The sequence below is a fragment of the Haemaphysalis longicornis genome, unplaced genomic scaffold (genome assembly GCF_048455015.1).
Source record: "Haemaphysalis longicornis isolate Haplotype H1 unplaced genomic scaffold, Haemaphysalis longicornis Haplotype H1 scaffold_6, whole genome shotgun sequence".
Classification (NCBI taxonomy): Eukaryota; Metazoa; Arthropoda; class Arachnida; order Ixodida; family Ixodidae; genus Haemaphysalis; species Haemaphysalis longicornis.
Window position 1 is genome coordinate 39,668,556 of NW_027526407.1, and position 22,608 is coordinate 39,691,163.

The 22,608-nt window shown below is 44.7% G+C and overlaps 1 protein-coding gene across 1 annotated transcript; it reads right to left on the reverse strand.

The window, feature by feature from the left end:
* Positions 1-9,880: 9,880 nt before the first annotated feature.
* Positions 9,881-21,147, reverse strand: LOC144141504 (uncharacterized). The gene is made up of 4 exons (XM_077673056.1): positions 20,957-21,147; positions 16,982-17,159; positions 12,067-12,208; positions 9,881-10,037 (listed from the first exon to the last, which is right to left on the reverse strand). The coding sequence occupies exons 1-4, from the start codon at positions 21,042-21,044 to the stop codon at positions 9,942-9,944; spliced, it is 504 nt and encodes a 167-aa protein (XP_077529182.1). The 5' UTR covers positions 21,045-21,147; the 3' UTR covers positions 9,881-9,941.
* Between the last annotated feature and the right edge of the window lie 1,461 nt (positions 21,148-22,608).

A 22,608-nucleotide genomic window follows, 5' to 3' on the forward strand; every position in this document is an offset into this window, starting at 1 on the left:
GCCAAATGTACGCTGCGCTAGTTTCCGCTGGAGGTAATTTAAATCCACGAGCGGGATAGAGCTGTGGCGGGCGCGAGCACTCGCCTCCGCTGGCGTACGTGTCTGTTCTGGTACAATGCTTGTACCTTCGCACTGCTTACGCCACCGCCAAAATAGAAGAATGTGACTCCATATACCACACTACAAGCAAGTGGTCCAGGCTTGTCGCAAAGGCGGATAGTACGATTCAGGCATATTCAGCGAGAGGGAAGCCGGCGAGGCTGCGAGACGGCGTGTACGGGTGCCTGAAGGCTGGGTGGTCGTGTATTGCGCCGAGTACGGCATGCTAAGCAACGTGCTGTGAAACAGCTAGTTCGGCCGACGATAAACGTTCTTTAAGACGTACTTCGTGTCCGACAACGTGGGGCCGTGGGAAAACGGCTGGTGATTAGAAAATCAGAGGGTCTTCTACGGCTTAAGTCCTTCCGCGAACTACCCTGTATCAAAAAGTGCAGGTAAGCGTCGCATGGAAGGTGGGCTGGTTGAGAATCTTGCTGAAAGGGAGCGACAAAAGGGTGGACAGAATCCCTCCCTGAAATGGCACCCAGGTCCCGGATTTCTCCCACATATTTGGGCACAGAGAAGGGATGTGAAGAACGAAATACAAAACCATCTTCGCAAAGTCAACAGTGAAGGAACAAACTTCATGAGCGCGGGGTTCGCGAGCCTGGCCCCGCCCGACGAAATAACACCGACACGGAATAAAAAGAAATTACCGGTTTATTCCGGACGATAAAACAAAATGACTTGAGTAAAAGTATCAGCATGTCTCAGAACAGTCATTCGAGCAACGCGACACTCAATTATTAACTGCACCGACTGTGCGGAATATAATACGGCGCTTTCATTAACACTCACACCAACGTCCGAGTGCATTGTCCCTAGTTGGCCCCGTGCGTGCTCACCACATGTCGGGTGTAGTAGTTGCAGTCACCTACCACTCGCTGCTCCCATAGTGGCCTTCCACTGCCGCCGGGAGGTACAGTGCACATCCACCCTCCGTACACGTGAGAGCAGTCTTTATACCAGACGGGGCCGTTGTGCGCCTGTTCCGGGCTTGGTCCGCACTACACGTGTTCTTGCCCGCTCACTGTTTATCATTCGAAAATGCACAGGGCTTATGACACATAGAGGCTGACGTCCGTATCTGTGTTCCTCCAACGTTCACTGCACTGTTATCACAGCGCCCACCGTGCGTAGTAGCTGCGTCCCTACAACAGTATAAAACAAAAGTATCCACCGAGACCTCTGCAATAAATGTATAAAGATGACGATTCTTTTTATGCATATAAACGCAATATGAAAGGCGATACTTTGTGTTCTGTTTGTTTTATTGTAAATTCAGGTTGTGCGATTAGGGGCTTTTTTCTACGGGGCAAATCGGGCTTCGAAAGGGTCTTTCAGGAGTTCCAGTTTTATTTCTGTAAAGATTATGAGCAATGAGTGTGAACCTTTTTCAGGCGTCAGAAAATTGAAACAGGTAAGGTGCTCCCGAGGAATACAAAATTAATGGAAACGAGATCGGTGGACTCCTGTCGTCTGCAACTATAGCATGGTACTACAACTTGCAGGTAATAATAGTAGCACTGTGGTATTTGGAATCGGTGCCAGAGTACATTCGGAAGTTTTGTATGACATTGCGAGCAATATTTTCTCATTTACGCTCATGCATGTCAAGGCTAGTCGAAAGACGACGTGTAAAAAGCATTATTAAAATGCAGTCCCTTTCGGACTCTTCTAGCAATGTTTAGGAAAAAAAAAACGCTATTTAAAGACAGACCCCTCCAAACCCCATGGCCGTTGTATTTTGACGTAAAGCCCCCATCTCCGCATTCATCACATTACAAATACATACACCTGCCGTACCAAATCAATAAAAGAGCATGTATTTCAAATAACAGCCCGTAGTCCTGTTGATGTAATTTAAAATGTGGTAAAATAAGCTAGCTTCAAACAGGTAATCTCGCCTCAACATTTTTTCGTGTTCCAAGCTAGTCAGCAGTCTTCCCGCCTTGCCGTGACCAAAATTTGATCACGTCCCCCGGCCCGTGTCCCCTGCCCGTGACGAACTCGGGGCCAGCTGTTACAAGCGGAGGCTAGACCAACTAAACAGTCGTGTGCCAAGCCCTCGCGGCCGACATCGTTCAAGTACGTACGACGGTTCGCATCTGCCTTACCGACATCGTTATTGCACGGGCACGCATGATCAAGGACATCAGCGTCATTTGTGGCGGCAAGGACTACCCCATTGTCTATTTCCAACTCATCTTGCGTTCTCGCGGGAATTACCAGGCCACCGCGGTTTGACCTTGATGATCGCTCTCGATGCGAGGATAATGTGAGTAAATGGCGACGACCGAAATTTTACATAGTGCAATGGTCTACTCTATTCCCGAAGAAAAAAACTGCGAGTCCCATGCGTTTGATCAAGCTCGCTGGTGGCCGAATTGTAAATAAAGTCAAAAATTAGCAGCGGCTTAGCTCGGCTACGCCAGAATATACGTAGCGTGTGCTAAGTTTCAGCTGGTTATTCTTAGTTTTCCTGGTTGTGTAGGATTAGCTTGATTATCATGCTTACTGCTGCTTCAATGGCACACACACAATATACGTATTATGTGGCGCATGTATATTTATCAAGCGGTTCCGGCGCAGTGTCACCAATCGCCCCAGAGCTAAGCTGGTTCCACAGGCGCACGCCGGTGTTGCTGCGAAGCATGAGCCATCGGTTTCACACCCGGCCACCCCTCGCATGATCATCAAGTGTACCGGGCCGCCACGTGCAGAACGGAGGTCGGCGAAGACGCTGGGTGCGTGGAGTGTGTGAGAGACGCCGGGCAGTGATCAACGTTCTGTGCGCCGTGTGACGCCACTGCTCCTCGCGCATGCCCCGCACGGCTCTCCAGGAGCCACGCGAAACTGCTCAACCTCGGCCAGTGTAGCTCACGCAACAAAAGATCGCCCATCATTATTAACCATGGTTCGTATCATATTGACACGAGGAAAAGGCCAAGAAGTAACCAAGTACACATGACGCCATGTTTGCCCACCTTCGAAGATGATGAAGCACATCGAGTGACATAGCCGTGCTCGCGCCAAGATGGCTGACACCTATTAAATCATCGCCTCATCAATCATGGCTCGTCTCATCGTTATTCCGACACGTAATAACATAGTCTGCCATCAGAAAACAATATCTGAAGTAAACCATCATCGTACCGGTATATCTAACGTACCATGAGCCAACGCCGTTGATACAAGGTACAACGATGCCACCCTTTTCCTTCACGGTAAGTTTCAACTTTGGGTTTGATCCCAGTTTCTCACTGACTTTCAACGTGAAGTTTGCAAACATCGTCAGACCAATTTTCGCGTTCTCAATGGTCACCCCGCCTAATTGAACTTGCCGAGCACCTGCGAAAACAAACAACGACACTCACCTGATTATCACAAAGTATTACCAATTACTACTTTCTCAGCAAATCCTAAGCAACACAAATGAAGACATCCTGTGGATTCCCTGTTTACACGCCCTGCGTATAGTTCACCGAAATGGTGACAGACCTGCGTATTCATGGCACCTAAGTTTTGAAACGTTGTGCCACTGTGCAAAAATATGAACGATATATACTCATGTTCTGCTGGCTCCGTTTTGCAATAATGTGCAACTCATTTTAGTGAATTCTGTTTAGCATTGGGGCCAAAGTTATTGTGTGCAGGGTTCGGCTCCAAGCGTTTATCCTGAAAGCGCACCTTTGCCACAATCTCAGTGTAAACATTTCGCGAGATTGTCTCACCCTGTCAGGTGAAGAATGTCGCAGTGCCTTTCCTTCCAGAGAGTTTCGCCCTCTAAAAGCCTAACTTTAAGAAAATTTGGCAATAAATATATTTCCTCAGCAAAACAAATCCCTAAATAAAAACACGGGGTTGGAATTTCAACCACACCTTTCTGTGAGGAAACCATGCTTCAAATTGTGATAAATGGACACCAATGACGTGGCTGGGGTGGAGGAACCGTGTGCTCGAAAGTAATTCTTTACCAGAAAATGCAAAGATGAGTTTACAAAACATTTACACATTGAAAATATGCGCCCAGAAATTTGAGCGCAAACGAACGAAGTGACCACTTCGTCAAGATACCGACTGGGGGATGTGAAACATTCGGGCAAGCTTGCACAAGGGTATTTGTTGTCATTGGTGCCTGCAGAACCAAAATAAAAGGATATGCCACTACTGAACGTAAAATATTTTTATACGACACGACATCCCGGATTTGTACTCCCAAAATATCAGTTTCTGCTTTGCAGGAACTTCCGAAAGCTGAGCTCCACTTCCAGCATAGGTAACTGAAAAACAGTGGTGCTCTATTGATCAAAGGTTAACCTGTTGTTCAGGTAAAAAAATATGTACGTATGAAAGAAGCGGAGAGAACTCACACCACAATTTTCTACCTGTTAAATATTCTTGATCCCCATAATACAATTTGATTATAAATGAGCCGCCCAGAACTATGTATGTTGTTGTCCTTTACTTCTGTCAGCACACACATGTATGAAGAGAGGCCACCCAGCTGCCACGGTATGTTCGACACTGAAATTTACCTTGACTTTGCGTACTCTTTATACGGGTAAACATATCTTCTTATAGCTTTCTTACCAATATCTTAAAACTGCCTTCAACATTGTGCAACCCACAGTATCTAAACATATTCGAACCAGATGAAAAGAGGATATATTTATTCGACATTGCCCAACAACACATTTGAATAACAGTAAGGTTTTAGCAGAACGGATGCCAGCAGAGTTTACACTGGACATGTATTCGAGCTCACAGCGGGAAATACGATTCAGCACTTACTAGAGCATGATGTCAATGAGGGCGTTTGGACGGATCCCTTCCCCAAAGAGGGACTTGCCAAGAAAAGAAAAAGGAATATGACGAGCATGACGGCTCTATAGCAAAGCACCTTACTATCCTACTATGAGATTGGAATACAGGGACTAGAGCACTTCGTACTACACAAGTGCTCTGTCACTGAAAATTCCAGCTTTTCCTGGTTCATGACCAAATGGACATTAATAAATTTTTGTGCGGCTGCTACAACTGCTGTCTAATTTTGTAAAATGCGCGCGTTAAAGCACTGTTTCAGTCCACATTCCAGAATGTCGTGGAAATACAGATCGGGTAGATGTACATCCGCTTATTTTATGAGAGCGTTTGCACAGGCTATATTTTTTTAAAAAAACAGTGTGAAGTGATTACTTTCTGCCGCTTTGTTCCGCGTGCTCTCCCATTCCTGCTAAGCTCGTTATATTTTGTTGGCGAGCATATATTTTCGGAGCCCCAGCTTAAATACATCGAAAACTTGCAGCAACTAACAAAATTCTTGATTTCGAATAATTGGGATGGTGACATATACCAATGCAATGGCGGACGCCGATATTGAGAAAGTTAGCACTTACGCAAATGAATAAAAGTCATGTATACACATTCTACGAAATAAACACAAGTCCGCAGTATTATAGACTGAACAACTGTTTTCAACATGCAGCGGACCCATCCCTCAGTAAGCGGAATTCGGTGGTCTGGCGACTGTTACAGACTTACTCGTTTCCAAACCCACTTGTGTATAGCTATTGCTACCCAGTGCGCAACTCCCACAGTGTCATATGTCAGGAACGAGCGGACCTGGCGCGCATGTCATGGCAGTGTCCGCAGACGATCACAAGTGGCCGCACAATCACTAACAGTGAGCAATGGGAGACCGTGCTGCTAGCTCCAGCCCGGAAGATGAACTCTGGGCCGTCCAGCTGGCTGAGGACGCTGCCAGAGCCCAAGGGCTCACAGCCGACGACTAAGCAAAATTTTACTCTCTCTCTCTCTCTCTCTCTCTCTCTCTCTCTCTCTCTCTCTCTCTCTCTCTCTTTCTCTCTCTCTCTCTCTCTCTCTCTCTCTCTCTCTCTCTCTCTCTCTCTCTCTCTCTCTCTCTCTCTCTCTCTCTCTATGATAGCAATTGAATAGAATGTGCCAAAACCTATCGTCGAGAGAAGGTCAAATGTTTCTTAAAATTATAAGAAACACACGCCCGGCTCAACTTTCCTGTTCTCACCTCCATGAAGAAACACGCAGGATAACTTGGCTCAAGTAGCCGTAGCTAACGCGTGGTATTTTTATACGCACAACGTATCACCTTCTACTCGCAACCGAGATGGCTTGTTGGCTTATAAGCGCGAAGCACAGAGTTTCTGCTCGTGTCGAAGAGTTTAGAGCACAAAAAATAGCAGGTGAATGCAATAAGGTTCATTACCTCAAAATGCCCGGAGGCAATTTCTAAGCTCTAAGCTGAACAGAGAGCCTATTTCACTAAGTTTTTTCGTATCCGCTTGAGGTGAACTCGGTACAACTTTTTTTTCAAGCGTCGGGTTTGTCACGAGTAAAAAGGTGATAAAACGCATAAAGCGTAAATACCAATAGTGCTTCAGTTACAGATGTTTCTTCAGATTTACAGGCGGTAGTCTCACCAGTGCAAGCATAACTTTAACGTTTTTTTCTGCCTGTTACTCCATTTAGAGGCCGGGTCAAACGCAGAAATATTTATTGAACAAGGAGCGTATATTGGCGAAACCGTTTCAAACTGACGGAACTGGCGGCGTGAATCATACATATCCACACTTCTCAGCAGCAAGAAAACATTACGTATATTTGAAAAGCGTTGACAGCTGTCATGGTTCGTCATAACCCAGTCACGCTACAATATAAAAGCGGAGTGCGCGACGATTGCGCAATTGCTCCCTCCTGGAGTTGCCAAGCACCTCCGTCGGTGCCGGCTTAGCTGCGAAGGATGGTTGCACTTCTGCTGCTCGCCTACTCACTATGACGAGGTCAGCTCCGTATTTCAGGTTGCCGCCACAGAAAGTTCATTCTCACTGTAGAATTTATACAGGGTCATTAAAAAAAGTGGGTTCATTTTATCATGCCGTATTTCATTCCTATAGCACAATAATGATTGCTGGGGAAGTGCTGCCATAAAGGAGGTTACCGGCCTTATAAAAGCCAGCTCCGCCATGTGCCAACAAGTGTACGTTTGGAAGTTATTTTTATAGTCGCTATGTTGAAACCAAACATTTATTTCCGCCAATACAGATAACTGATTCCCCCCCCCCCCCCCCCCGCCACATCCTCTTATTAGTGGGTGTTTCAATCAAGAATTGTGATTCATTCACCGTTGTTCTTTGATGACAACGCATATGTGAAGTCGTGTGAAGTAATGCAATTGACTAGGTGTAGTTCACTTTGACGTCAACCAAGTGGAACAATTAAAGAAAGCAAGTACCACTTTGTGGCATCAATCGCAATCATCACTAAAAATATTTACGACGTATACTGACGCCAATTTGACTTATGCGTGACTACGGCCATTCATTTGGAGTATAAACAAAATTGGAATAGAATATATAAACTTGCCACTAAATTAACACCTACCACAATGGTAGCTTCATCAGCTCCGTTTGAAGGCATATGAAGTTTTATTCAGGTGATGAATTAGTAAATAATGCATTTACAGTTGAAATCTTTCACCAGCTCGGTATTAATGTCTGCGTAACAAACTATGAAAAGTTAAGCTAGTATTAAATAAACTGACGCATGGTTGGGAATAAAAAACAACGCAGGTTTCCTGAGTGGTACAAGACTGGGGAAACACCAGAGCTGGGGGGTCGAGCTAGATCCTCTTCACACTAGCAGCGGATCCCAGGAGAACGGGTCCGCTACCAGGTTTAGGAACTCCAATTTCGCGTTTAGGAACCTCAAGAAGGATGATCGCCTTTAATAGGCGTGTGTTAAAAACACCTGATTGGGAAAACCCATAATTGCGAAAGAGAACGAGTTCAGCGCTGGTGAGGGAGGCGTGCCCCACTCGGTGCTTGTTATATGCTTCTAACCATTTCTCGTCTTTCTTCCTATTCGTCATGGTATTCTTTTTCTTCCTTTTGGGTATTTTCGCAAAGCATGTATTGTCCGGTACCAACACAAAAAGACGAAGCCACCTCACTAAGAAATATAAGCATAGCAGAACTCAAGCGGTGGGCACCGTTTGGTTATTTGATACCATGTTTTTTTTCGTAGCCTGCCAGACGTGTATGTTATTTTTTTGTTGCACTGCCAGACGTGTATGAACGAAGCGTTGCCTGGCAAAGTTCCTTTGTCCTTGAACGGGCTTTTTTATTTTGTTTTCTTACCTCGTTAGCGTTCTCCTTTGATCCACGGTTGGTGTGGCGTGCGAGGTGCGTACGGTAAACGGAGCGTTGTAATCTTCTAATACCTTAGAAAGGCACGCGCATCGCGGTGATCTCGAAGTTCGCAAGTGACAAGGATGACGTCCTCACGTTTACTTAAGATTGACAAATCAGCCTTGCAATTTGTTTGGTCCCCAATCTGTATTAGGCAAACGTTTGTTAATTACAACCATAAAATTTTGTGATATACATGGTCAGATGTGTGTTAAGACATAAGCGGAAATCAAAAAAGCCCCAAACACATGATGATTGCCTTAGTATTTTATGCTCGTTTTGTGTTTTCGCTAACGTGTAGTATAACAAGGTGAAGTTTAGATCTAAAACGCAAGTGTTGAGTTACGGAGCTGACCAGAGTTTCGTACTGTGTATCTTGAAGCGCGTTTACATGAATTCGACTGTAGCGTATCGATCGATTCGTCGAATCGGGCAAATGCCACGCATTTGGGTTTGCATGCATGCGCATTGGAGACTAGCGCCGCCCTGTGTCATAATAGGGAGTTGTGGTGTCGCATTTCCGGCGTGACCAGCGGTTGCCGGCAAGTTGCCTGTGTTCCTTTTGCGTCTATAAGGCTGAAGCGAAACCTGCGGCTGGTTCCCCGACCCACCCGATCAACTACGACGGTATCTGAGGTAAATTTGTACATTCCGCGCGTCGTTCACAAGAAAAACATTTTGAAGGGCTTTCTGCCCTCGGAAACGGCCCGCGCACACGCCGGCCGCGCCTGCCCGCACGGACACAAAGCGGCTCCAACCGGCGCAGATCACCGTAGAAACCTCTTATCGCCACTCTTCCAAATCAACCCAATGACGAAAAAGAAGTTCCACATGCGAGAAAGTGCTAGAAATTGTTATCAGCCCTAATTTTAAAAGCGGTGATCAGATATCGGCCCCGATGCTGAGCCTATGCTGACCGGCCGCGGACGCTCGACGGTCCGACCCGGCACCGCGGCGCGCGGTGCGGCAAGTGGTCATGGCGCTACCTGCGCAGAAGAATCATAACAGGCCACGGTAGATGTCTTGTTCACCGATCGCTCAAACGGCAATTATCGCAGAAATAAAGTTCCACATATGAGCAGGGGGATGACAATGTGGTGAAAAGTTGTGTTAAGGATTGTCATCCGCAGTTGTACAGCAAGCAGCGGTCAAACAACCGCCACGATGCTAAGCCTAAGCCACGAGGCTAAGCCTAACACCCGAGCCGACCCGAGCAATGCAATGCGACTGCCGCTACATGCGTTCGGGAAGTCACATTTATGTTCTCGATCTAGCCTGGTTTAGCGCATCGGATGCTACGCGTCAACCAAGCGAATTGTCCAGCTTACACGCGATGCGATGCGGTATGTGAAAGCGACAAATCAAATTCGATACGCTACTCCCGCATCCATGTAAACGCGCTTTAAGCCTGCAACAATATCGTTGAAAAGTGAAACAGATCACTTCGTAAAATCATCCGCGAACAGATATAGACTAGGAATCTGAATTCCCAGTTCTTGCGCAGTAGCGAGACTGGATTCCTTTCATTTTTATTTAAATATTTATTTGTCCCTTGTTTCTGGCCCTGCACTTGACTGAATTGGAAGTTCGGCCAGTTGCTTGCACCTCACCAAAGCATCAAGCTTTGGCAATGTTCACGGGAAAGCTTTGGCATCCGACTGTGGTTCCTCCATTGATCACCTTTATTTCAATATTGAGAGTCGTCGGAGCGAACTGCAGGAAAAAATGCAACATGGTCAACTTTATCTAGAAGAACAAAAAGTCTTTGTCACGAGTGCCCAAAAAGTGACAACGCAACTTCTCATTGCAACAAATACACACGTAGCTTTAGGCATTGCGATCACTTACGTATTGTAGTATTTTCGTAAGTCGAGTGACCGTAAAGGAAAGAATAGGTGTGCCTAAGCCGTAACCAATCTGTCTCCTAGGTCATGTCCACTGTCTACTCCAAAGTTTCAAACTCATCTCTTTCCAATTCGCGTATCACTTAGCTTAGAGTTACCATCTTTCCTCGAAATGACGAACTGTGCTGTTCCCTGACTCATGGCTATTGGAGTACTCGTAAAAACTGCCAAGGGCACATCATCCTAGCTAAGTGGTGGTGCGTAAGCTTGTACTTCCTTTCACATGTATCTTCTCTTCACTTGATAACAACTACTGCAACTCTTTGTTTATGCTTAAGAATTTCTGCACATTACCTGCAATCTCTCAGTAGATCGAGAATCTCACCCCATCCTCTTCTTTTACTCGAGGTATTCGGTAACACACAATATGCCCCTGCTACTCGTTCCCATGAAGCCTTCTCCTCTTCTGAGCTTTAGCAGTCCTGTGATATCCCACCTAATGTTCGAGAGTTCCTCTGAATAGTACAGCTAAGCTTCCCTTGCTAGACAGGGTTCACGCTGTCAACTCTGCCAGGGGCAATGTACAGAGGTGGCTGGTCGGGACCCACAGATTCTTGCCCCCTATGGTGTATTGCTGCCCTATCCAACACCATGGCAATGACCGCGTGTTCACGACCAGAGAACCGTGGTCAGGTACTCTACAGCTGCTTAGGAGTAAGGGCCGAGGGTTACGGTGCTTGGTCATGTGCGGTTTAGGCGTAGTACTGCATCAGGGAGGTCATATTCTTCTATAGTGAGAGAGTACTGTTTCTGCCCCGAGAAACCTTCCCAGCATTGTTGCAGCTGTATAGTGTCGCCTATGAGGTATCCGGGAATATGTTTAGTTCCTGACCAGGGAGCCCTCCGTACCTCTGAATATTCGGGGAGCCTGTCACGTCAACTTACATGTCGTTACATGTACTTGTTACGAGGCACACAGTAGGATAACTCTTCTCTGGACCTGACGACATTCCGGCATAGCATTGCAGTAATTTACAAGCTCCGTGTCTTAAAGCCCAAGTTCAATTCCCACACCAATTAAAAAGTATTTTGTCCTCTGGCAGCTGGATGTTTTGACCATTATTGGGGGCAGTAGCCTATAAAACAGCGCTGTAGAAAAACCAGGTTTGAACAGCCACATAAACAGGTATAAAAAACCGAAAAAACAAAAACAAAGCACAAGGCCGCCTCGCGAACAAACAAAAAAGCAAATAAAAAGAAACTATTTTTTTAAGGTAGCCTGAGGAGAGGTGATATAAAATTTGAACGAAAAACAAAACGAAGAAAACTGTTGTGCTTCGGGAAAACAGATGCACCCAACTCCAACCAAAACAATACGTAAATAAATGCCCTAGCGAATTCGAACAACACTGAAATAGTCAAATTCATCAACCGTCCCTAAGACAAACCGTGATAAAAAAGATTGCATGCGCAATTTGAAAGTTATTCAATTTCGGCACAATTTTCTCATCAATGTTCCTAATTTACCGCTCCCAATGGTTATTATGTATTTTAAAATTAATTTTTTGTTACCCTATCAATAAAAAGTGCCACTAGCGGAGTGTTGAACTTAACTGCAGATTGTGTCGCAATATTCCATTTTTGTCGTATCTTGCTCACCTTCTCGCCCAACAGACCCACTTGAAGGGCTTCTGACCATCCAGAATCAGACATTTTGCCTTACTTATTTTTGTAAAAGAATTTAAAGTAATGGCACTCGACTGTCACCTTTCCAGTGGTCGTCTTCTTAGAAATAAACCATCGGCGGAAAAATTTCCGTTAAGTTTAAGCTATGCGAGTATAGCTTGGCTGGAATCTTTCAATGCTCTTGGCTGAGCAGGATGCCGTTGGCTACTTACTCCAATGATGAGTTGTATGGCCGAGTCTAGGTCCGCCTTAATGGACTGTTGTACTGTGATAGCGGGAACCGGGCAAACGTTGTTCCACAGCCTCCCCAACTTTTGTTCTACACTGCTGGTTCCTCCGCAAAGCTTGTACGTGCTGAAAAAAGAGGCACATTCAGCCCTGATGAACCGGACGTTACTGAAAAGCAGGAATGTGACACTTGAAATACCAAACCACCGCTCACGCAGCGCGGATAATTTTGCAGTGCTCGAAGGGGTAGCCCAAAATCTTTATTGGCGCGGAACGACCTTCCTTTATTCTCCCATTATGTCACGGTCTATCCTTCATTCAAAGGAAACGGTAACACCCATGACCATGAACAGAGCTGATCCGCTGGTCTAAAACCCGCTATGATACGGTGCCCGCGTACAGACAGCGCTGAGAATGCATATAACAAACATCTATATGTTTCTTATATAGTGCTGTATGCTTGTTATATAGTGCTGCTAAATTACGACGTTTCCGTCTGGAGTCTAACCTCTTTCAAAGCCTATATATCTATATATAAGCCAGAAAAAAGATTCCTGGGTAGAAGGTTTGAATATTAATATTACTTTGAATAATAATTCGGAACGAAGGACTCGCATTCCATGAACATAGAACGAAGGTAAACCATCAAGTACGCGAGGAAGGAATGATGGAAAGGCGAATTATTGTACTTCTCAGAATGACTTGTGTTCGGGTCCCATCTGGGTACGAAGTCTTTCTTCACTTTCTTTTTTTTTCAAACATTCACAACAACATACCTTCTTGTCGTACCAAGGTAGCAGCGGGCTTGTATTTTGCGCTATGCGAATGATAACCACCTCGGTCACAATGGCATCATAGGAACTTTGTGCCACACTCAAGAATATTATTGCTGGATTAAAAGGCATTGTGATGTTTATCCCGACGTGTCGAGTTGTCTTTCGAGTCAGTGATACTTTCGTCCTCCAAACATTGCATACCTGGCCAACTTCAGGCTGTACACTGTTCCTGTTTTCTCTTCAATGAAATCGGCATTATTTATCGGACATTTTTTTTCATGCTCTTGAACACGTAATCGTTCTGTTATCGCCCAGCGGCCATCTTAGCGATACGCAGAACTAAAATGTTGGCACTTGCGACGCAGCCATTGTTTTGGTGTTCCTGTAATGCTGCCTCGTCTTTAGCATGGTTGCCCGCAGATAATAATAAGTAACCAGGTCGACAGTTTATTACCGACGACATAAAAAACTTGTTTCACTTTTTCGGTGTTTTTTGATATTAACCGCGGTGGGAATGGCTGAACAAATCATACATACAGGACTCTCACGAACATGACATCCATATGCACTGATTTTGCCACCAGAATTAGGATGAGAGCTTATCGGTCATTGCGCAAGCCAACAATGCAGCACTTCATGGGTCTCCGGACTACAAATTCTTAGTTTTGCTTGACTCCTTGACTCGCGTAGCCCCCCCCCCCCCCCCCCCTCCACCTCTCAGCTTTCCGGATACCATTTTGCCCTTCTGTTTATATCACGACTCTTCTGCAGCCGGAACCCTTTGTCAAGCTGAACGAGCCCATGATGGTCCTTGCACTTATAATCACCCTCCCCTCCCAGGGCCGCTCAAAATGCGTTTATGAGCGCTACCGCCATGCGGCTTAATACGCTTCACAGGGGTAGGGTTTGAAGTGGCCGCCAGTACACAAGCGATGCCTCTCCCACAACCTAATTATTTATTTATTGGATAAGATAGTGCTGGCCAGAGGGCCAAGCAGGAGGGGCACAAAGTGGAAAGATCCACATAGATACAGAACAGAGCATATTAAGTGCGACATAATTGGCAAAAAAATAAGACAACAAAAGTAACAAAAAACGTGCTCGTGAGGCACTGCTGAAAAACACTTTCAATGGATAAAAAGAGTTCAGGTATTTTTCTGGTGTATTGTTTTAGTAGTTTATAGGTTGTTGAAAAAAAGAAATATGAACAAATTGGTAGAAGCGAACTAAAGACAGGAAATTTTAATGACGAATGCGAGAAGTAGTAAGGGGTTTGAAAAAGGGACTGAGTCTAGGGCTAGTTTACGATGAAGAGCAAGTACAGGAATTTAAGGCGGAGAAAGTTTCTCCTGACTACACCAATGTTTGAAACCCGCTATTTTCATGAACTCGGAAAAGGATTTTAGGTCGTAAAGGGCTCCCAACGGTGCATTTTATCTTACGCTGAGGAAGGGTGCATATGAAAGCGATTGAACTTTAACAAAGCATCTTTAAAGGAGCCATGAAGAGATTACACAAGTTTGGTTCCTTCAAAAGATTGCCTCGTTAGAATCATACTTACACCACTTTTAACGTAAACTTCGCTCAAATAAGCTACATAATTAGGAAAAAAAGGGAATGGCCATGCGACCCACTAGCTCATTTCCCGCAACAGAACCTATGATGTCATTCGAGCCAGTTCTGCGATTGGCGGAGGCCGGCGAAAGTAAACGCAAATTAGGCAGAGCTTACAAGCTTGCCGAACGAGCTATTTGCGCTTAAATTTAGGGCACATTCTTTTTAAAGTCGTAAGAATGGTGGTAAGTGTAAGTTACGAAAGCCCATGTAAACATAGAAGTACCGCTTCGTACTGCTGTTGTTGGTACTGCGCGCACTATGCTTGTTTAGCTGCACAGAACTGCGGGGCTTTGGGGGTTGTTTCAGACGACACTGGCCGATTGATTGTAGCGACGGTGTCTTCCGTGAACATATTTGTCGAGCGAGCACTTTGTTTCACGAAACCATTTTCTCCCAGAATGAAAAAAAGGCAGAAAACGACACGCCACGGTATGGTGGCGCCATCTGGGTTCAGTAACGCAAACAACCGCGCGAATACCTCAGTGCCAGCCGACGTACAGGGTGGAGACACCCTTTGAACGGTCCCGTGCCGCTGCAGTTGGGTCAACGTGCACGACGCGTTGTTCTCGTTTCCCACGAGACCCAGCAACGCGAAACAGATAAGATGATTCAAACTTCGCCAGTTAACCCCGTTGCTGCGATAGTTTTAGGGCGGTTTTGATACAATGACTTGTTGCGGCAGCGAGCGAGTGGACCAAAATGGCGGTGCCAGCGCATACGTGTCTCCACCCTGTACGGCGGATGCGTGAATCAAGGGACCCTAGGCTGCAGAGCGCTCGGGTCCTGTGATGTCATTTGGGACCACGAGAACGCACGATTGAGCGGGAGAATCAAAATTTTAGCCTAAAGTGATTAATTTCTTAGTGAATAAAGCATCGTTGGCATTCGGACAAGCACTGCAGGGGGCACTATAAAACACGAAATCTTTCGAATAACACAAACTTGCATTTTGTCTTCATGGCTCCTTTAAGCTTGTTGGCATACGACAGGAGGAAACCAGCATACGAGAGGAAGATCAAGAAATGTTAGCATTGCGGAAATTCCTGCTGAAGCTGTTTGTTGTTGATATCATCAAGTATTTTTATTTCTGAACTTCGTAGGTGATTTCCTTCGAGAGAGCACAAAAATAGATGGAAATTGCACTTTTTGAGGAGGCGAAGGGTGGTGATTTCTCCGGGTTTAAAACCATGCCCCATTCATGGCTCTAGGAATTGATGTCAGCGAGTGAAGCGTTAGGATCCGGTTGGTCAATACAAGTCTTCATATTAAAATTAACGCAACCAGCAAAGAATACTAGAACTTTAAAGAGTTCTTTAATTGCTAATACGAAGTCATTACAGCAAGTAAGGGGCCCAAAACGCTGCCTGGTGGGCTCAGGAAGTAACAGGTAGAGTACTAGAAATGAAACCATCAATATTTACATATTGGCTGCTATTCGCCAAGTAGTCAGAAACTCATTCAACAAGAAAAGTTGGCAGCCCGATGAGACGCAATATATCATCATGTGGGTTTATACGTTATTGTTGACCCCTTTAAAGACGTCACTCTCGCTTAACGACACCTTGACAAAAAATACAAAAAATGCACTGCGCAATACTTGAATGACAGAGCTGTTGTACGTGACGAATGCCGGATACATGGTTAAGTTTCAGTATCATTGTTTATTTGCATAGTTGCGCTGCTAGTAATAGTCGGCATTTGCGTCGAAGAGGTCATCGCGTTATTCGCGACCAATGGTGGGTGCAAAGTCATCCTCAGCATTGTGGACTTCAACAGCTCTTCGTCATCGACTCGAGCAGCGCTGGAGGGTTCTGCAAGTCGCCTCTTGAAGGACTGGCGCACTCGTAGCCGTCTCTCCTACTATCCATTATAGCTTCTAGAGAATGTGGCGGCCGCGGTGACCTCTCCCAAGCAGGCTGTCTTTTCACCTTTAGCAATAGCGCTGGAGTTTTTTTAAATGCGCGGTAGCGCCTGAAGGCGGAGCTGGAGGTTTTTTTTGCTAAAGCCACTGCGCGAGGCGGGGACACGGTGTCCACCACGAGCACACGCTCATGAGCGCTCACCATTTTCTCGCTCATCAAGGTTCTTGCCAGTTTTTTTTTTCTTTTGCTAAATCCACTGCACGTGGCGAGGATGCTCGGTGGTTGCTGCGAGGCGTGTGTTCAGGAGGGCCCGGCATTTCCTTTTTTTATTTTTTCATGCAACGGCGAACTTACGCCCAGTAACAACAGCTGCGTTGTTAAAACTTAATTATCCCACAAGCTAACAACTCCGACAGAACCACGAAAAAAAATGTCGTGGTTGTTCAGTTTGATGGTAGAGCCCCTCAGTACCCTTTCACGACATTAGAAATACGTACATGTGTTTAATTTAAATGCTTGTATTTCAGGTCTGTTTTTCATTTGTGGGGACATCTGTACTTGCGTATTAGAACGATGAGAGGTAAGGTAGCTTTAAACAGTACATATCTAAAAAAACTGTTCCAGTACTAGTATATTTGACCCACCATGACCCGACACCGTTGATGCAAGGAATTACTGAGCCACTTTGTTTCTTGAACGTAAACTGCATCTTTGGCTCTGATTGCAGCGCCTGACTGATTGTCAACGTGAAGTTCAAAAGCATCGTCTGCCCAATTTTGGCGTTTTCAATGGTCACCCCGCCTACTTGAACTTGTTGTACACCTGCGAACACAAAAGAAAGACACCAATTACAAAAAAAATAAATACTTCCTTCTCTGTCAATTAAATATACTGGGTGACACAAATGAAGACATGCGGTGAATTCTGTGTCCCTTAACTCTGTGTAGGACAACGAAACTGGTGTCTGCAATATAAATTTATGGTGAATTGGTGCACGAATGCTGTGCCATTATTGTAAAAATATGAACCATACATGCGAGATATTAAACACCGCCCTCTCTCAGGTATCAATGGCGTAATAAATTTATTGAATTTTTTTTAGTATACAAAACAAAGTACGCATAAGTAGGGTGAGATTGGAACAGCATATCCTGAGACAATAACTTTACCATAACAGGAATGTGAAAGGTTTCTGAAATATTGTGACAACCTGTTGGCAGAAACCTATCGCGCACCGTGTAAATGAATGATGTTGGTCAACATTTCCTTGAACATTTGAATTGGGCATGAATACGAAACCAAATTTCGCTCCGGATATTCGTTCGAAAAATCACTCTTTCCTTTTTGCAGACCAAACTTATAAAAAATTGTTTTATTTTTAGCACGTACAAGTTTTCTCACCGCACCTTCAATATTCCGACGCTGGTACTTTCTATGACGAAAGTATTTACAAGGCTGGCAAAATTACGTAGAGAGTAGAGGTGCTGCTAAACAAACTAGTGCCTTTTAAAGACCACTACGCATTTTTTTAAACGAGCTTCACCCACTTAAGGCTTGAAACTGAATAAATGCAGTTGTTTTTCTTCTCTCAGCACCTGTTTTTTTTCCAAAACAACAGTTTCCATCTTGCTAAAGAGCTGGCATTATTAAGATGGAGACAGTTACCCTCAAAAAAGGATCGGTTAGCTAAGACTGCGAGAGCGGGTTTAAAAACTTTATACATGTTCAAAATGCTTCGCAAAATTTAAGCATCAATGAAGACTCAACAATGACGTTACAAATTGGGTGACGGGAACTTTTTGGGCAAAGTAGTATTGTCGTATTCTTCAGCAGCCTTCAGAAGAATACGAAAAGCATATCCTATGGCTGAACGCACGAGATATTTACTATGGTGCCATGTTCAAGATGTTAATCAGGAGGTTGAGTACCAAAAGGTCGGCTACAATACAAGCAGAGGTGACGAGGGATCAATGCCGTTCTATCTCACCTATGATGAATCCTTAGTTGGCGCGTAAAATCTCCATAGGTCGAAATGAATACATGAATGAAAGAACTCAGAATTAAACAATCTTCCTGTCAGCCACTCTTGCTCCAATATTTACAATTTGTATAAAGTTTGCCCCCCACTGCTATATGAGGCTTTCCTTCATCCTTTGATAACCCTAAAGTCTTTTGAGCAGAGGTGGCAGCTTGGAACCCGCATCTTTTTGAAAGCCAATTTTACTCCAACGTCCCGATCTCTAAACATGGCTGGATATAGCATAGTGTAGTTCCCTTGCAAAAAAAGACAATGACTGAAGACAGACAGCGAGACATAAAGCGTAACTTTCAACAAACGTTACTCTGAAAATACCAAAATTTTAAAACCATGCCTACTCCCTCCATCTCTCTCTCTCTCTCTCTCTCTCTCTCTCTCTCTCTCTCTCTCTCTCTCTCTATCTATCTATATATCTATCTATCTATCTATCTATCTGTCTGTCTGTCTGTCTATCTATCTATCTATCTATCTATCTATCTATCTATCTATCTATCTATCTATCTATCTATCTATCTATCTATCTATCTATCTATCTATCTATCTATCTATCTATCTATCTATCTATCTATCTATCTATCTATCTATCTATCTTTCTTTCTTTCTCTCCACATCTCTCTCTCTGAAACACACACACACACACACATATGCACAAAAGAACACACACACAACTACACACACACAAACACACACACGCACACACAAACACACACGCACACAAACACACACACACACACACGCGCGCACACACACAAAACGCATACAGATCTTCCCTTCCCCTATGCGTTACATCACTTTTGGGGCACGGGTCACTATAATTACATTATGATGATAGACGGTCAGCTTCCTCAAGAAAATACAATTCTTCTTCCCTCAGTGACGTAGAGGGAGCCCTCACACAACAGCTTCCAGCACATCATTGGGAAAAACAAGAACCAGACAACCCGAGCTATGAGATGCAGAGAAAATCGCACGTGCCGGGGACTGCTTTGCGAGCACTCCCTCCTTGTCACTCACAGAAAAGTAATTGTATTATCTTGAGTCAGCTGGCGTTTTTCCTTTATAAGACATGACTGGCGGAGAGAAAAAGCTGCTGTAGACAGCTTGACAAATTTCGCCCCGTACGGGTGTATGGGCAGTAGGTGGCACCTGACAGTATACATCCTAGAGGATTTGCGTATAATTAATATAGTGCAATTTCAATTTTTCCTGTAGAATGCCGTAAAATAATAAAAATAAGCTGGTAAAAGAAATGTGTTTAAGTAAACATAGATAAGAAGGAAGAAATTTACACAATGTCTAGCCGAACATTGCTTGCATTCATACCCTGAAGTAGTCCTCTAGGATAAAAAAATTAAATTAAAAATAAAAGAGCAATCATTATAGCAGGTACATACGTAGAAACTCCGGAATCCTGAAAAATGCAAGTCAACGCTACGTTCACTAATATGATTTAGAAGTTTGGGGACAGTGTGAGACAACAATTGATTACCATAGTTGGTTCTGCAAAAGCGAACTTTCGAATGTCCAGTATGACGAGTGTTGTACACAGGTACATTGAAAATTAATTGCGCAAAGATACTAATAATTTCTCGCTACACTTTGCCTCGCTTCTTAAAGCCGCGCATAGGCGGTAATCATAAAAAGTGTCTATGCTAATCACGTTGAGTTTTTCAACGAGAGTACCGGCTGGAGTGTCAAAAGGCGAATTTGAAAAAAGCGGTAATCATAAAAAGTGTCTATACTAATCACGTTGAGTTTTTTAACGAGAGGACCGGCTGAAATGTCGAAAGACGGATTTGAAATTAGGTGAACTGTGTGGGTGCGTGCGTGCGTGCGTGCGTGTGTGTGTGTGTGTGTGCGTGCGTGCGTGTGTGTGTGTGTGTGTCTGTGTGTGTGTGTGTGCGTGTGTGTGTGTGCGTGTGTGTGTGTGTGTGCGTGTGTGTGTGTGTGTGCGCGCGTGCGTGCGTGTGTGTGTGTGTGCGCGCGTGTGTGTGTGTGTGTGCGTGCGCGCGTGCGTGTGCGTGTGTTCGTGCGTGTGTAAAGGCAGTCTAACAAGTGATATGTTGATGATAACGTTCGTTAAAAGTTGCACTTTGTATGGAGCTGGGTTTCCTCAATCCCGCTTGGTGATGGAGGCGAAAAGCGAAACCGCCGGTGTGTTCGAGATTTCGGCTCACGTTGGAGATCCCCAATTGGTCAAAATTAATCCGGAGTCCTCCACTACGGCCCGCATCATCGCCTGTGTAGCGTCGGCGCGTTAAACCTCGCAATAAATCAATCTGCTTCTCCTCAGTATCGGTCGTTCAGCGCATGTGAAGTACAACACTAAACACCAACGCGCCAAAACCTACATCCTATTAAGATACAACTTACCCCAGCTTTTCCGTCACTCTCAATATTGTCGTACAAAAACTACATGGTGAACAGTTTTGTAACTAAGTACAATCATTGTGCATTGGTCCTTCATTACACTAAAGAACAGGGTTTGGTTCCTGTAAGCTGTTAGTAGATCGTTGGGTGGCAGAAATTCCACTGGACACGCGCTGTAATTTAGGAGGACAAAATTCCACTCAGCACTCACTGGAGCATGAGGTCAGGGTGGGCGTCTGGACTGCTGCCTTCACCAGCGAGGGCCTTGCCAGGGAAAGAATGAGGACTACGGTGAGCATGACGTCTCTATTGAGAAGCGGGCGCCTAAAAGTGTTGTTGAAAGAAGTGGCTACAGCCCTGAGAAGCTAGGTTTATATAGAAGTGCTGCTTTCCTGAATTGAACATTTCGGAGTTCATGACCAGCTGGGCACAGGTGTACTTTTCCGCGGTCACAACATGTGCCGTCTGGTTTCGTGAAATGTGTATGTTAAAGTACAGTTTTTTCTCACATTCTGGCCTTCGCAGGAAACACGCATCCGGCTAAATAAGCGTCCGGTTATTCTACGACGAATTTCCGACGGTTACATTTTGCTCAGACCACTGTGGAGTGTTTACTTTCTGCCGCTGCCTTGACTGTGCGCGCCAATTGGTTGTATGCTTTTTTGGGCTTTTCGGGGTTGTGTAATTTTTCGGAGTACAAGCTAATGAATTGAAAACATGTACACCTGACAAACAATTTAATAGAAATGTTCGAGTTCGTAATTCGTGCTTTAAATAAGAAGCGCGATGTATTTTGGCGTGAATATTTACGCAGAAAATACACATCAGCTACATCTATCGCACAAAACAAAAAAACGCGGAATATAAATGGCTTAACACCTGTATTGAACACACCACGGAAATAAATAACAGTTTATCCTAGTTGTTTACTGCTACATGCAAGATGCTTTCGACAAGCCGAAGTCGACATTTTTCTTTTAACGAATCGCCCCTGTATCTGCTCATCTTTCTGCAAGTGTAGTCGAAATACGATAGCCTTGTGCCGCCCTGCCATGTAAATGCATGTTTTTTTTTTCTTTCCGGCAAACTTGTCTTCCTTTGGCCCTCCCGTCTCCCTCCTCCCGCTATAACATTGTGGAGGTTTTCTCAAGTACAATCAATTTTCTAATCTTACACTGCTCGTTCCAACGTATACGAATCTATACCACTGCTCGTTCCGACCACTCTCCTACCTGCTGTTACTGTCGGACATCTTGCAATGCTAAGCTAGGGGCGAGCGCTTTTTGTATTTCTTGGTCAAGACACTGCTGCCAACGTGTATTTTTATTTTCCATCTCAAAACATAAGCAGTCAGGTATTTTAAAGCAAAGCTTTGTACCTCTACCTGCCAATGGTTCTATTATGGCGTGCAGGACAAGAAACTCCCAACGCGGCTGGGAATGGGAAGGGTGCTATTCACTCACGGAGCACAGTGTAGGGGGCGCGGCGATAGGGCGCTATTACCCATCGTTCTCCGCACGCAGGTGACTGCTCGCCACAAAGCCTATACGTGGAATGTGACCAGTGGTGCCTGGAAGACCAGCGCTTATACACAGACCTATTGTATGCTGTGAAGACAATATCCATAAAAAATCATCCTTCCTCATTCATTATCAATGACACTTCTTCTGCCATGCAGTTGTTTTTTAATCGGCCCTCTATATCTATGCCATTTTCGTTGACAGCGAAAGTGCGAGCTGAGGAGCTTGGGATTTCTCTGACCGAGACTCACAAAACTTCGATCACAAACCTTGTCCCCCCTTGAAAAATGTCCCCGATTTCTTGTGGTTTATCTTTTAGAACCATTAACAAAAGAACTGTACC